General features: G+C 37.3%; 1 protein-coding gene across 1 annotated transcript; it reads right to left on the reverse strand.

Moving 5' to 3' along the window:
• Positions 1–2,484: 2,484 nt before the first annotated feature.
• Positions 2,485–4,525, reverse strand: GPR52 (G protein-coupled receptor 52). Its single transcript, XM_011361254.2, has one exon. It carries the CDS (start codon positions 4,224–4,226, stop codon positions 3,141–3,143), a length of 1,086 nt encoding a protein of 361 aa, XP_011359556.1. The 5' UTR covers positions 4,227–4,525; the 3' UTR covers positions 2,485–3,140.
• Positions 4,526–13,267: the final 8,742 nt, after the last annotated feature.

Below are 13,267 nucleotides of genomic sequence, written 5' to 3' on the forward strand. Positions count from 1 at the left end.
GTTATGAAAACTTTCAACACTACATAACTTCGGAAAGAACTCCAGATAATAGAACCCTTAGTAACAGTCTACAGCATTACTGTTCGGCTGTCATTTACGACCAAATTGGATAATTACCACAGAATACAATATAATGACGAGAATAATGGCTATGCTTTCTATTCTTAAAATATGTGAACCTAAAAAAGATAGAGTAATTCCAAAGCAAGTATTATCTATTATATAAACACATATTAAAACATGTCAAAAGGAAGTTAAATGGCTTGTCCTAGAGTTGTACATGAAATATTATAATAAATGAAAAATCTAAATATAGAACTTGCCTCACAGAGGCTCCCTTTTCGGCCTACAATAAAGCATTCCTTTTCCATGCTTCTTCCATTTTTTTCAATAAAAAATTTATAGAGACTTGAAAAAGCTATTCAAGGAAAACTTAACAAAAATGAACAAAAGTGCTATCACAGAACATCGTGCCCTGGGGTTTCAGTCTGATTATAGACTGACCTGGCAAGTTTGGGTTTATCAGATGGCTGTCTTAATCAAAGAGAGCTGTAAGCTTAAGGAAAAAAAATATCTCAAGAAAAGAACTGAAGCAAAAGATCTAGGTAAGAAAAAAAGAAAGAAAACTCAAGAGAAATTTTGTTGGAAAAAAGGTATAGACAAAGGCACAAAGCTCTGAAGGCTTTTGAAAAAAAGAAAGAAAGAAAGAAAGGAAGGAAGCAGTAGAGTCAGTGGTAAGTGTACAGTCTTTGGCTCCAGGCCAACTCAGTGTGAATGAAACTTTGCCACTGACTGAGTGACCTTGAATAAGTTACTTTTCTTTAGTTTCCACATCTCTGTAATGGGGATAACAGTAGCTATCTCAAAGGGCTATGGTGAGGATTAAATGTCATATGTAAAATTTCACATGGTGCCTGGCACTTAATTGTTTTATTAATTATTATGAGAAAAAGCCGGAAGAGGAAAATGCAATATGGCCTCAGGTTTTCTGTACAGAGGGTCTACTGAGTCTAACTATACGTACACTCCAAACTAAAGGAATAGAAATCTGATTCCCAAATAATATGTATAATATTGAAGATTCTATTTACGACAACTGAAAAGTTACAGTACTATGTTCCCTTGAACTTTGTTTTCCTTGAACTCGTCTGAACTTAAAAGGCACATTTCAACTTATCCAAGACTTCACTAGCAAAGAGAGGACAAGAATTGACATAAATAACCCAAACCCCAGAAACGTAAAGCAACTCAATTTTGATCCCAAACAGGTAAACTCTTGTTCCAAGTAAGCATTTTATTAATCTGAAGCAAAGTCTGATTTTGATGTAGAGAATAGTATTTTATTCTTTATTTTAAACCTTTCTTACATGTTTGAAAATATACAGGGGTTCAGAACAATCTCAATAAAATGATGACATTTCTGCTAAAGGGCCTCTGACGTCAAGCCACCAACGCAACGACGGCTGGCTCCCATAGGCACATTTCATCAACGCAGTTCATTAAACAGAGAAGTCAAAAGTGCTGAGAAGAAAAATACTTGGTAGTTTGATATAAATTTTTCCATATCTGTCAGGCAATAAATGTATGGTAAAAAAAAAAAAAAAGTAAGATTTAGAAATTTTGTCACTCACACCTACTTTACTATTCATTCCCAGGTGCCATTTTGCTGCATGTAACCTCCTGACAATTTATTACACACTTCCAGGTGGCACACTAAAAAATAAGCTAATTTAACCTCTGAATATGAAAACAGATCATTACAAAAGAAAATACTGACAGCTCTTACCTGTATCTGATAATTAAGTATACTGTATTCTCAGCAGCACTAAGAATGAAGCTTGGTCTAAATACCTAAATAACAACTACACAAAAGTATCTTCCTCTTAAAAGAAGTTTTTGTATATTTTTTTCCAATGCTGATGACTTAAGCGACATCGATCATATACTGTGCTAAGAAAACATTAGGCACAGATCACATAATTTACATTTTCTTTGTTGTAAAAAATATAGTATGTGCAAAGCATATCACACAAATGCTAAGTGGACACAACAGCAAGATTTGTAGGCCTGATTAAAAAAAAGGTCAATTTTTGACTCTTAAAAATAAAAAGGACACATCAAGCAGCTTTAAGAACAGTACTTCACTTCTGGGTGAGTACCCTGTAGCCGCATTTGTATTATTTGTGGATTTTCTTAAAGGAAAACAAAGCTTTACTATAGTAAAAAAGGACATCACTTTGGGCATTCTTTAAAAAGAAAACCAGAAAAAAAATTTCCAAAAGCCGTGAAAAATATGTAACACAATATTTCAAACAAGCTATAGATTGCTTTGTTGGAAGGAATAAATTACTAAACGTTATGATTGCTTTATAGAGTAGATTCTTTCATTAGCTAAGACACTTCTGGATTAAGGTACCAAAGGATGCAGATCAAGAAAAATGGAGAGAAAAATACAGCAGGCTGTTAGGAAGGGAAGGGGCATGATTTCACCCTGATGAAATAAAAACACTTTCTTTTTGCTCGTAGCAGAAAATTTGTGCTGCGGGGATTATTATAAAAACACAAGCAAAGAGACTGTGTGGCAGGTACTGAAATACAACGCTTACTATGCATCCTCCATAGACAGACCACTCACGGATTTCAAATCAGTGTGTTTAAAAGTACACTTTGACGCAAGACTACACTTTGCCACATATATAATATGTGGCATTGTTCTATAAAGAGCAATTTATGTAAGTAACTTCCACAAACACAAAGAGAGTGAGACAGACAGAGACAGAAGGAGAGACACGGACAGGAGAGAGAGTTCAGTCAGAGAGACAGAGACACCGTCACCGAGGGACTTGGCTCATGTCCTGTGGAAGATCTGAGATACTTTTTCATCCTCAGTGCTTCGTTTTTCCTATTTCTGCACATTTACACGCACACGCTATAATTATCTCATGAGATTACCCTCTATACATCGTTTCCTTTAGTTTTTTTCCTCCATGACAAAAGAAAATAAAAAAGAAACCTCTGGTCCCTTCATCTCCTAGTCAACTATTCAAGTAAATATTTCTCTAGTGGCAAATTTCCAGGTGAATCAAGAATACGATCCAAAACCACTGTCAGATTGCGTTTGATTTACTGTGCAGTTCTCTTCAAATGGAGCAGGAATTAGCCCGCTTCCTGGGTTTGGGGGCTCGTGTTTCCTGACCCTTCGCACGCACACAAGACGTGCACATGGTCTGGGACAGCCTTCGGAGGCCCAGCCGGAAAACACTGTTGGAAAGGCTGTATATTACACAGTTACAGAAGCTGTTACTTATAGCCAGCCAGGTCGTTAGGAAGGACAGTGTGGGATTGTCCAAGACCCGGGAGCTTTCCAGAAGAAAGTAAATGATATAGGGGAGCCACAGCACGTAGAACACGCTGGTTATCCGAAACAAAACCATGGCGTAGCGCCGGTCAGGGCTGTGCCCGGTCTCTCCCGAGGCGTCCACCTCGTGGCTGGGGAAGCGGGCCCTCCGGTCGTGGATCTCTTTGGTGTGCTGCCGGCAAATTTTGAAAATGTGGAAGTAAGTGAAGCAGACAACGAAGGCAGCAGGGGCATAAAGTAAACAAACAATAAAGCCAGTAAAATAGGCACTGGTGAGCCAAGAGGTGGCACACCACTCGAAAATGTCACCGTGGTAACCAGGTTTCCCCCAGCCAAAAAAAGAAGGCAAGAAAATCAGGCAGGAGTAGATCCAGATTAAAATAATGCAAATTCTCAGGCGACAAGGGGTGACCAGTTGGTTGTAGGAAAGGGGCTTGGTTATTGCCAGGTAGCGATCCACACTGATGCAAGCGAGACACGCCATGGAAACACTTTTTAGAACCGAGATGATATATCCAAAAACCTGGCAGGTCAGTGACTCGTGGATCCCCGTGGAGTAGTGGAGGAGGGACAGGGTGGGGACCAAGCAGCTCACTCCGACGAAGAGGTCAGCGTATGCCATGGTCTGGATGAAGCAGCTGGTGGTGCAATAGTGTAAGAGCGGAGCACAGTGAAAGACGAAGATGACCGTCAGGTTGCCAGCGATGATCAGAAACGTCAGCAGGACAATCACCACCGTCTCGAAGATGCAGACGTCCACCGCACTGTAGTGGCCAAATCCCAGTGGGCAGGAGGGACGCTCGGACACATTCACGAGGCCACTGCTCAGGTTCAGGATCCTCCATTCAGGCCACCTGGATTCATTCATGGCTTCGAATCAAGGGAGCCTGCAGCCTTGGCGACGGCAAGCCGGTGCCCTGCCCAGCATCTGTGACACTCTGCACACGAGCGTCTCGGAATCGGCTTCGGTAGACAGTGGCTGTGCTTCTGTCACAGCTGAGCATCCCAGAGAGTACTCAGGTCCCTTCATCAGCCTCAGTGCAGCAGTGACACACCTCAGCTTTGGGAAGGGATGGGCGAGGGAGGGGATAAACTACAAAGGAGCGGGGAAAGGTCACTCATTAGCTTCCTCTGGTGGCCTCAGACAACTTTCGGCAAACACAAGGCACTTCTGGAGAAAACGAATGTATTCCCTTGCACTATGAAAAATTAAATCTACAAAAAGAAAAAAAAAATCAATTGCCAAGGGAAGAAAAGCTTCTGTGGGCTGTCTGTCCTCCTCAGAAAGGCTGTTTCTTAGAGATCAACTAGAAAGAATGAGAAAAGAAAAAGTCTGAAATTGTCTCAGGCTTCCTGTTTCATCTATCATGAGAAGTGGATTCATATTTTAGAACTTAAACAGTTAAGATCTCAGATTTGGTTGGAAAGCTAAGAAAAAGTTCATTGTGACAAAGAGAGTCTTTAGGTTCAGTTGAGGGTTTGACGCTGGTGGGCCAACTTTATGATCCATTTCTCTCTCGTATCTTTAGAAAGCTAAGAAACCCTTCCCGCCCCACCCTCACCCCCCACCTTTGCCAACAAGGTTGATTCCAAAAGACTCATCTCTATTCAGGCACAAAGGAGTAGAACAGAGGGAACAGACTCCAGACTGCCCTACAGCTTTCGTGAGGAAAAAAAAAAAAAACAACATACTTCCAGTAGGAAAGATATAGTATGCAATGGGTTAACACCTAACAAAATATGATAAACCTCTGAAGTTTTAATTCTGCATGCATTTTTAACGCATTCAGAAGCAATGCTTTAATTGCTGCTACCGGCAGCAATGTGATTTATACTTCCTCCTTTTCAAAAGAAAAAGAAATAATTTTTGCTATTAATTTCAGCATCAATAACTGACAATAACTTTTACCATCTGACAGGCCACCTTCCTAGTAACGAAACATGAGCATAAAATATATAGCTTAAAGTTGCTATATCTCACATATATAGGGACATATATATGAAATTGTGACAATGGAAACTTTCCTGTTTACTCTGAGCTTATTGACTAGAAATGTTGCCAGTATTTATAACTTAGCTATTTCTAATAGGCTTCACAGTCTGTTTCTCTACTTTTTCTATTTTTATTAGATGATTAACACATTAAATCACTACTTCAACTATATCTTCTGAAAGTGGAAAATTACCTTGTTTGTTACATTTGTAGTTATGTAGCAGCCATATGTTTAGAAAAATGTCTCTTCTATTTCTGCATTCTATTTTGAGCAAGGTCTCAACACAGGGGCCATTAGGCAGGTTGTAGGATGGTCTCATTTTAAAATACCTCTAACGCATCAAGATGAGTTTAAATCCTAGAGTTTGAAATACTGGAAGGTTGGCAGGATAGAATCCATTCAAAAAGCTTCCAAGGTCATTCTGATATAAGGTTAACATCATCAAAAGTCTTTTTTAAAGTACAGGCATTTCAGAGAGTCTTCTGTCAGCCTTTGTTGTCATACCCTTTGAAGAAATACCATGCATTAAAAATAAAAACATTTCCTCAGGAACAATGCAGCAGCGTGAGAGAAAGCATTCTTCCGAAAGTTATTTCCTCGTGCACCACCGAGTCACCCAGGGAAGTCCTTCTCCTTTCATGAAAGCCACAAGATATTCCTCCTTGCACACTCCCAGTTCCACTTGTCACAAAATAGTTCTCTCGTTACAGGAAAAAGGCAATGCTTCTCACCTACATTCACTCTCAGCTGCTAGGCTGGGCTGCCTGATCCAGAAGTCCGATTCACTGTGATGCAGTTACCGGATGCTGTCAGGATATTCTTCACAGTCTCCCAGCATCACTGCCTCCACCTGAGCCAGAGCCCCGCTCCTCCTCCTCATCCTGAGCTGATGCAGAAGAACTCACCATCGGAAAGGTGACTCGGTCCTCCTGCCCCAATCGACAGCACAGCCAATGGCTACTGTAGCTGAAACTGTCTCTAGGTAACAGTTGCCAGGCACATGCAGGCTTATAGACTTACTCGGCAAGCTCCGACCAAGATTGACAAAAGAAGACAATGGGACTGACCGATGCTTATAACATATTAACAGCACGCACGAACTTCTAGAGGTATTCTCATAGCATCTCTAAAGATTATTTCCTATGGACAAGACAGACAACAAAAACTGAGATGTACCTTTAAACCCTGCAGAGAAACTACCACAAGGTACTATGATACTAAAAGTCAGCAGTAATCTAATGCTCATTGGCAGAAAAAAAACTTATTAATTATTAAAAATCAGCTAAGTCTTCATGAACTCAAGTGATATAGTTACTATTTTTATTCTCTAAAATATAGTTACATTTTGATTAATAGAAGTTAGGTCATTTAATAACCTCTCCAATCCCTTCCACGCCCACACCAAATTGCTAAATTTGATGTATTTAACTGTACAAACAAAGCATTGGAACTAACACCTGTATACTAAAATCTATTTAGGAAAATATTTAAGGTCAAACATGACCTCAGAAGAGTAGGCATTAGAAATAAATAGAATGATTGTTTAGTCCACTTTTATCTTAAAAAAAAAAAAAGATTGAAAGAGTCAAAGAACTTTGTCAAACAGTGCTTGAGTTAAAAGAAAGTAAATTAAGCTCATTTACTTGATGGAGGTTAAAAACCTCCAAAATAAAACCTCCATTCATCTTGACTTATCATTGACAAAAATTCACTCTTACAAGCATAATTCTTCTGGGGTCAGCGCTTTTCTTAAAAGTGACTTAGAACCAATTCACCAATTATTTCAGAATTAAATCAGGAAAATTAAGATGAAAATGCAGATGATAACTAACATTTGTTGAGTACATTCAATGTGCCGAGCATTATGCCATGTGCTTTATTTATTTTTTTCTCTATAAAAACCTTAAATCTCTATGAAGTAGGTACCATCATTATCCTTTTCCACAGGAATAAAATTGGCACCAGAGAAGGTAAGTATCACTTGCCTCCTATGACAGTCATGAATCTATGGCTGAAACAGGTCGAAACTGCCATTCTTAATACCGCACTGATGCACCCCATCCTTTTTCCTCTCCTCTCCTGTCCACTGATGGCTGCCAGCCAGGAAACGTCTAAGGAGAATTCTGTTGGATTTCAAACAATGATTTGTAAAGAAGAGGAAGCCCTATACTCTCCTTCGTGTTGAACTGCCTTTCAGGAAGTCCACGTTATAGCTAAAATCTTCAGGAGGTTAGGTCAAATTATGGTATGGCAGAGCATTTCTTATTACCAGAAAAATTTATAAAACAAGTTAAAATAACAACCTTTAGAATGAGAACCATGTTGAGTTTAAAAAGTAAATATTTAGATTTAATACAAAAAGGCGAATGTAAATAAAGCTGCCATGAACATAGGAGTGAGTCTGAAGAAAATGAAAACACTAATTCAAAGAGATATACTCACCCTAATGTTCATTACAGCATGATTTACTGTAGCCAATATATGAAAGCAACCTAAGTGTCCATTGGTAGATGCGCTGTGTGTATATATGTATATGTGTGTATGTGGACACAGGAATACTATTTAGCCATAAAAAATGAAATCTTGCCATTTGTGACAATATGGATGAACCCAGAGGGTATTATGCTAAATGAAATAAGTCAGACAGAGAAAGATAAATAATGTATGACTTCACTCACATATGGAATCTAAAACCAAAACCAACAAAAATAGAAACAGCCTCATAGACACAGGAAACAAACTGCTGGCTACCAGGGAGGGGAGGGGTTGAGGGGCAGGTGAAATAGATGAAGGGGATTAAGAGGTACAAACTTACAGTTATGAAATAAATAAGTCATGGTAATATAATGTACAGAGTAGGAATACAGTCAATGATGTTGTAATAACTTTGTATGGTGATAGATGGTGACTAGTTCACTTACCACAGGGGATCATTTTGTAATATATATAAATATTGTATCACTATGATGTATACCTGAAACTAACAGGATATTGTATGTCAATTATACGCCCATTTTTTTAAAAAGACTAGAAAGTCCTATTTTACAGGAAAGCATTTTGACTTTTAGGGATCCCTAAAGTATTAAAATCAACAAGATTGGATTTAACTAACATTCTCTTTTACAATAATAATAAACATTCAAAATAAAAATTACATTTGATACTTATTCATAAATGTGGACAATTCCCACATTCCATATAGTTAAATACTAAGCCTTACTAGAAAACTATTGAAAAATAAAATGCTATCACTTCCTAAAGTCATCAAAATATAAAGAAATCATTTAACAAGTATAGACTACACATTTTTAAAAGTTTTCAATTATAATATTGCTAAAATCAGGAAAATGGCCCCCAAAAAACTCTCCTGTAGGGAAATTGAAGTATTAAACTGTTTTAGTTTGACACATTTATTTTCCAAAAGTCACTGGCAGAGATCTGATTCTAAGAATACTGTAAACAATCCATAATTGTACGTGCTTTCAAAGGTATATGATAACGCGAAGGAAAAAGTTCAAGGAGCAGCATCTATGACTCACTAAACATCCTTCTTTCTTTCCAACTTCTACCAAAAAGCTTCAGTAGTTCTCACAGGATAATTCTCTCCTTTTTGGAGCCCCTCACTTTTCTTCCTTTCCATTCTTTTTTTCTGATCCGATTTTAATAGTAACTAATTTATAACGTAAAGCTCTAATAGCAAAAGAGCATTAATGTCATATATTTACATAGCTCATTACATAAAGCATTTTTTTGTTTTTGTGCTAGGCATAATTCTCTTCATTTTAGGGGCCATTAGGTGTTTTATTACCGCCATTCTTAATACGATCATTATCCCCCCTCTCCTTTCAACTGATGAATGCTAGTCGGGCAATTCCTAAGAGGAATCATTATTTGCAATTGCTTCAGAATTACTTCTAACAGCTAAAACTATATAACTTTACGAGATGATACATCACAGTTGTTGACTTTTTCATTTATACCTTAAAGATGTTCTATATATTATTTTATATGTATCAGTATTTTATTATTAAATACCTAAGCAATTCAAGACACTACTCAATAGGACCTAAACAGTAAAGCCCCAGAGGGCCATTAGCCATCAATGGTAAATGGAATAAACAGTAGGCAGTGGCTATCAAGGAGAACTATATAACTAATACATTAAAAAGTAAACTTTTTTGCTTTATTTGATTTAATAAAGTAAAAGGTTTTTAAATGTAGTTTTTTAAATGTATGAAAAGGTGTATGCACTCAGAATTTATCCACTTCTTCAACTACTCTCATTGGTTAACTTTTCTCCATCTCCATTGTCACTACCCTAAGCAAGCTCACACCATCTTATGTGTGGACTACGGCAGTAGCTTCCTGATTTGCCTGTAGCCTCTCTTCAATCCATTATACACAAAACAGAATATTCTTTCCAAAACGCAAAGATATCATTCCCTGTTGAAAATACTGCAGTGGTTTCACACTGCCCCCTTAGGATAAACTCTTGACAGGCCCTATGAAATCCAGCCTCCATGCAGCTATCAAATATTATTTTTCTGGATGGTTTAGGTTAGCTAAACTGGCTCGACCTCCCCCCACCACGCAGCCCGAACCCCTCTGGTCCCGAACATGTCTCTGCTATGTTCCCAACTGCCGTGGGTTATCTGTACCTGCGCTTACTGGGCCATCACACTCCTCTTAGCTAATTCAGATGCAACCTTCAGGTTTCAATTTAAACACCACCTCCTCAGGGAAACGCGATGGGAATTCCCAGAGCAGACCAGATCCCACACTTATCGTAGTTTATAATGATCTATGTCATTCAACTGTTATCTTCCTGACTAGATTGCAAGGCCCATGAGGGCAACGACATCTGTTTTGTTCCCCGTTATATCTCAGGTACCTTTACTACAGTGCTGGGTATAGAATTGGAGCTAGGCAAATATTTAATGTAATTTTAATGTAAAGCATATAAAAATAGCTTGAAGAGTCTATAAGATGACAGATCAACACTAATAATCAATTTTGTGAAACTCAGAATACACAAAATTCCTTCCAATCTCTCGTATGACAGACAAGCTTCACAAGAGAACTATAAAATATATGACCGAATTGTAGGGGAAAAATGATTAGTTTCTAATTTATTCAAATGAAGGGTAACACTCATCGATACCTCTTCCTACACCCAATTCAATATGAATATGTGACTAGTGCTTTGAAAAATCATATCTAGCAAGAGATAATGATTATTATTTTTAAAATGACAAATGCTGCAAAATGCAATATCAGTGTATTTTAAACGCAGTACAATCAAATGCAGCAACAACAGTATCAAAGCAACGTGGTCAAGGTGCCAACGAAAAAATAACCCCTCTGAAGTGGCCCATGTTACAATCCACTGATTTAGTGACCTCTCGCAGGCAAAAAACAAGTTCATATTGTTAACTTCATTTCATTACAAAGCAGGTTATTGGCAATTAAAATATTTAACAAATGTTAAGTTTGTGGCACTACAGAAGAATACTTTCTCAACCTGTGGGAGGTTGGGAGGGAGACTGTGGGAAACACTTTATGGGAAAACGCACAGCTAACGCGATATTTAATGGTGGAAGAGTAAATGCTTTCTCCCAAAGGCAAAGACGTCTGCTCTCACCATGACTATGCACATTGCACTGGACACCCCCACCAGTGTAACAGGACAAAACAGAAGAAGAAAAAAATAATAGTTAAGCCATACAAGAAAAGAAAGACATGATTGCATACATAAGAAATACTAAAACAAACTCTACCCAAAAGCCCATTAGAACTAACAAGTAAATTTTGTCAAAATGCAAGGTCAATATACAAAAATCACCGCATTTCTACACACATGCAACAAACAAGCAAACAGATTTTCAAAACAATAAACCATTTCCAATAGCCTCAAAAAACAAACACTATAAATAAATTTAACAAAAGATGTATTAAGATCTCTACCCTGAACGCTACAAAATGTCATTGAGAAAAATTAAAAAGTCCTAAGTAAATGGAGAGATATACCATCTTTACGGATTAGAAGACTCAGCATTGTTAAGAATGTTAGTTTTTCTCAAATTCATCTATAGATTTACTTGTTACTCCAACTAAAATACGAACAGGGGGTTTTTGTTTGTTTGTTTGTTTGTTTTTATAGAACTAACAATTTGTTTCTAAAATTTATATGTAAATACAAAGAACCCAGGATAGCTAAAACAATCTTGGGAAAGGATAAAAAGTTAGAAGACTCATACGACCTAATTTCAAAATTTATGACAAAGCCATATAATCAAGACTGGCACAAGGATAAACAGATCATGGAAACAAATAGAGTCTAGAAATAAACCCACTTACCAACTAAGTTTTTAACATTCTAAAACAAGTCAGGAAAAAATAAAATCTTTTCATAAATGGTAGTAGAAAAATTTAGATATCTCAGGGGAAATGGAGTTAGCCCACCTCCTCATACCATATGCAAAAAAATATTTGAGATGATCACAGATGTAAACATAAAAATTAAAACTAGAAATATAATAGCTTCTAGAAGAAAACATCTTAGAAGGAGAATATCTCTGACATGATAGTAGACAAAGATTTCTTAGGATACTGAAAACAATAACTATAAAAGGAAAATTTAATAAATTATACTTAAAATCAAAATTCTGCTTTTCAAAAGATATCATTAAGAAAATCAGTAAGCAAGTTAAAAGACTAGGAAAAACATTAACAAAACATATATCTAACAAAGGACATATTCAAAATACGTAACTGACTCCTATACTTTGTTAATAAAATACAAATAACCCAATTTAAAAATGGGAAAATACTTGCATAGATACTTCACAGAGGAAGATATACAAATGGCCATCAAGACAATGAAAAAGTTCTGAGCATCGAGTCATCAAGAAAAGGCAAACTAAAATCACAATGAGATATCATTATAAACCTACCAAACTGCCTAAAATTAAAACACTGACAAATGCTAAATATTGGTAAAGATACAGAAAAATTGAAACTCATAAATTGCTAGTGACTATATTGTAAAATGGCCCAACTTTGAAACAGTTTGAGAATTTCTTACAACGTCAAACAAATCTACACTATGGCCCATCAAATCCTCTCAATAGAAACAAAAACATATATCCATTAAAAACTTGTATAAAAATGTATGCAGTAGCCCCAAACTGGAAACAAGCATACATCCATCAACAGGGGAATGGATAAACTAATTGTGATATGTCCATACCGTGAAGTTTTGGAACAGATGAAACTAATTTTTTATGAAAGAAATCAGAACATAGTTGCCCGAGAGGGTGTATGTGCGCGTGCGCGCGCGCGTGTGTGTGTGTGTGTGTGTGTGTGTGTTGACTGGCAAAAGGTATAAGGAAACTTTCAGCAATAATGAAAACATTTTGTTATCTTGATACATATAATTTACAGTCGAAGAGAATGAAAGCTATGACTGCACGTGCATATTTCAAAGTGCTCCATTTCTGTATAAAACCACCAAATTAGAGCCCTAAATCAATTGAGTGAATTTTAAGGCACTGCCAGGAAAATATATACTGATGTTTGAAAAGAAAAACATCAGAGTTTTCCCAAAGTAGTGTCCCATCTAGAACGAGAGTGACTGAAGTGTCTAAAAGAACAGATACTGCTGGACAGAGTAAGTACGTCGAGCCTGTGCCTCCTTTCACACCCTCTGAATCAGTATACCCGACTCATGGCCCAGTGTTTGTACTCACAGACACAACGGCCCAGATGCAAGTGAGACACTGAGCGAGAAAAGCCTTCTTATTAAATGCCAGTTACACAACACTCTGAGACTGCCCTAGCTAGCTGGGATCTAAGATAACTGGCCAAGAAAGCAAAACCTCTGAGAGATTCCATTGTTTTTAGTCAACTGCAAAGA

Source organism: Pteropus vampyrus, unplaced genomic scaffold (genome assembly GCF_000151845.1).
Source record: "Pteropus vampyrus isolate Shadow unplaced genomic scaffold, Pvam_2.0 Scaffold65, whole genome shotgun sequence".
Taxonomy (NCBI): Eukaryota; Metazoa; Chordata; class Mammalia; order Chiroptera; family Pteropodidae; genus Pteropus; species Pteropus vampyrus.

What these genes read in the sequence shown, in the direction of transcription:
- GPR52 (XM_011361254.2), bottom strand. Translation starts at nt 4,226, where the DNA reads ATGAATGAATCCAGGTGGCCTGAATGGAGGATCCTGAACCTGAGCAGT.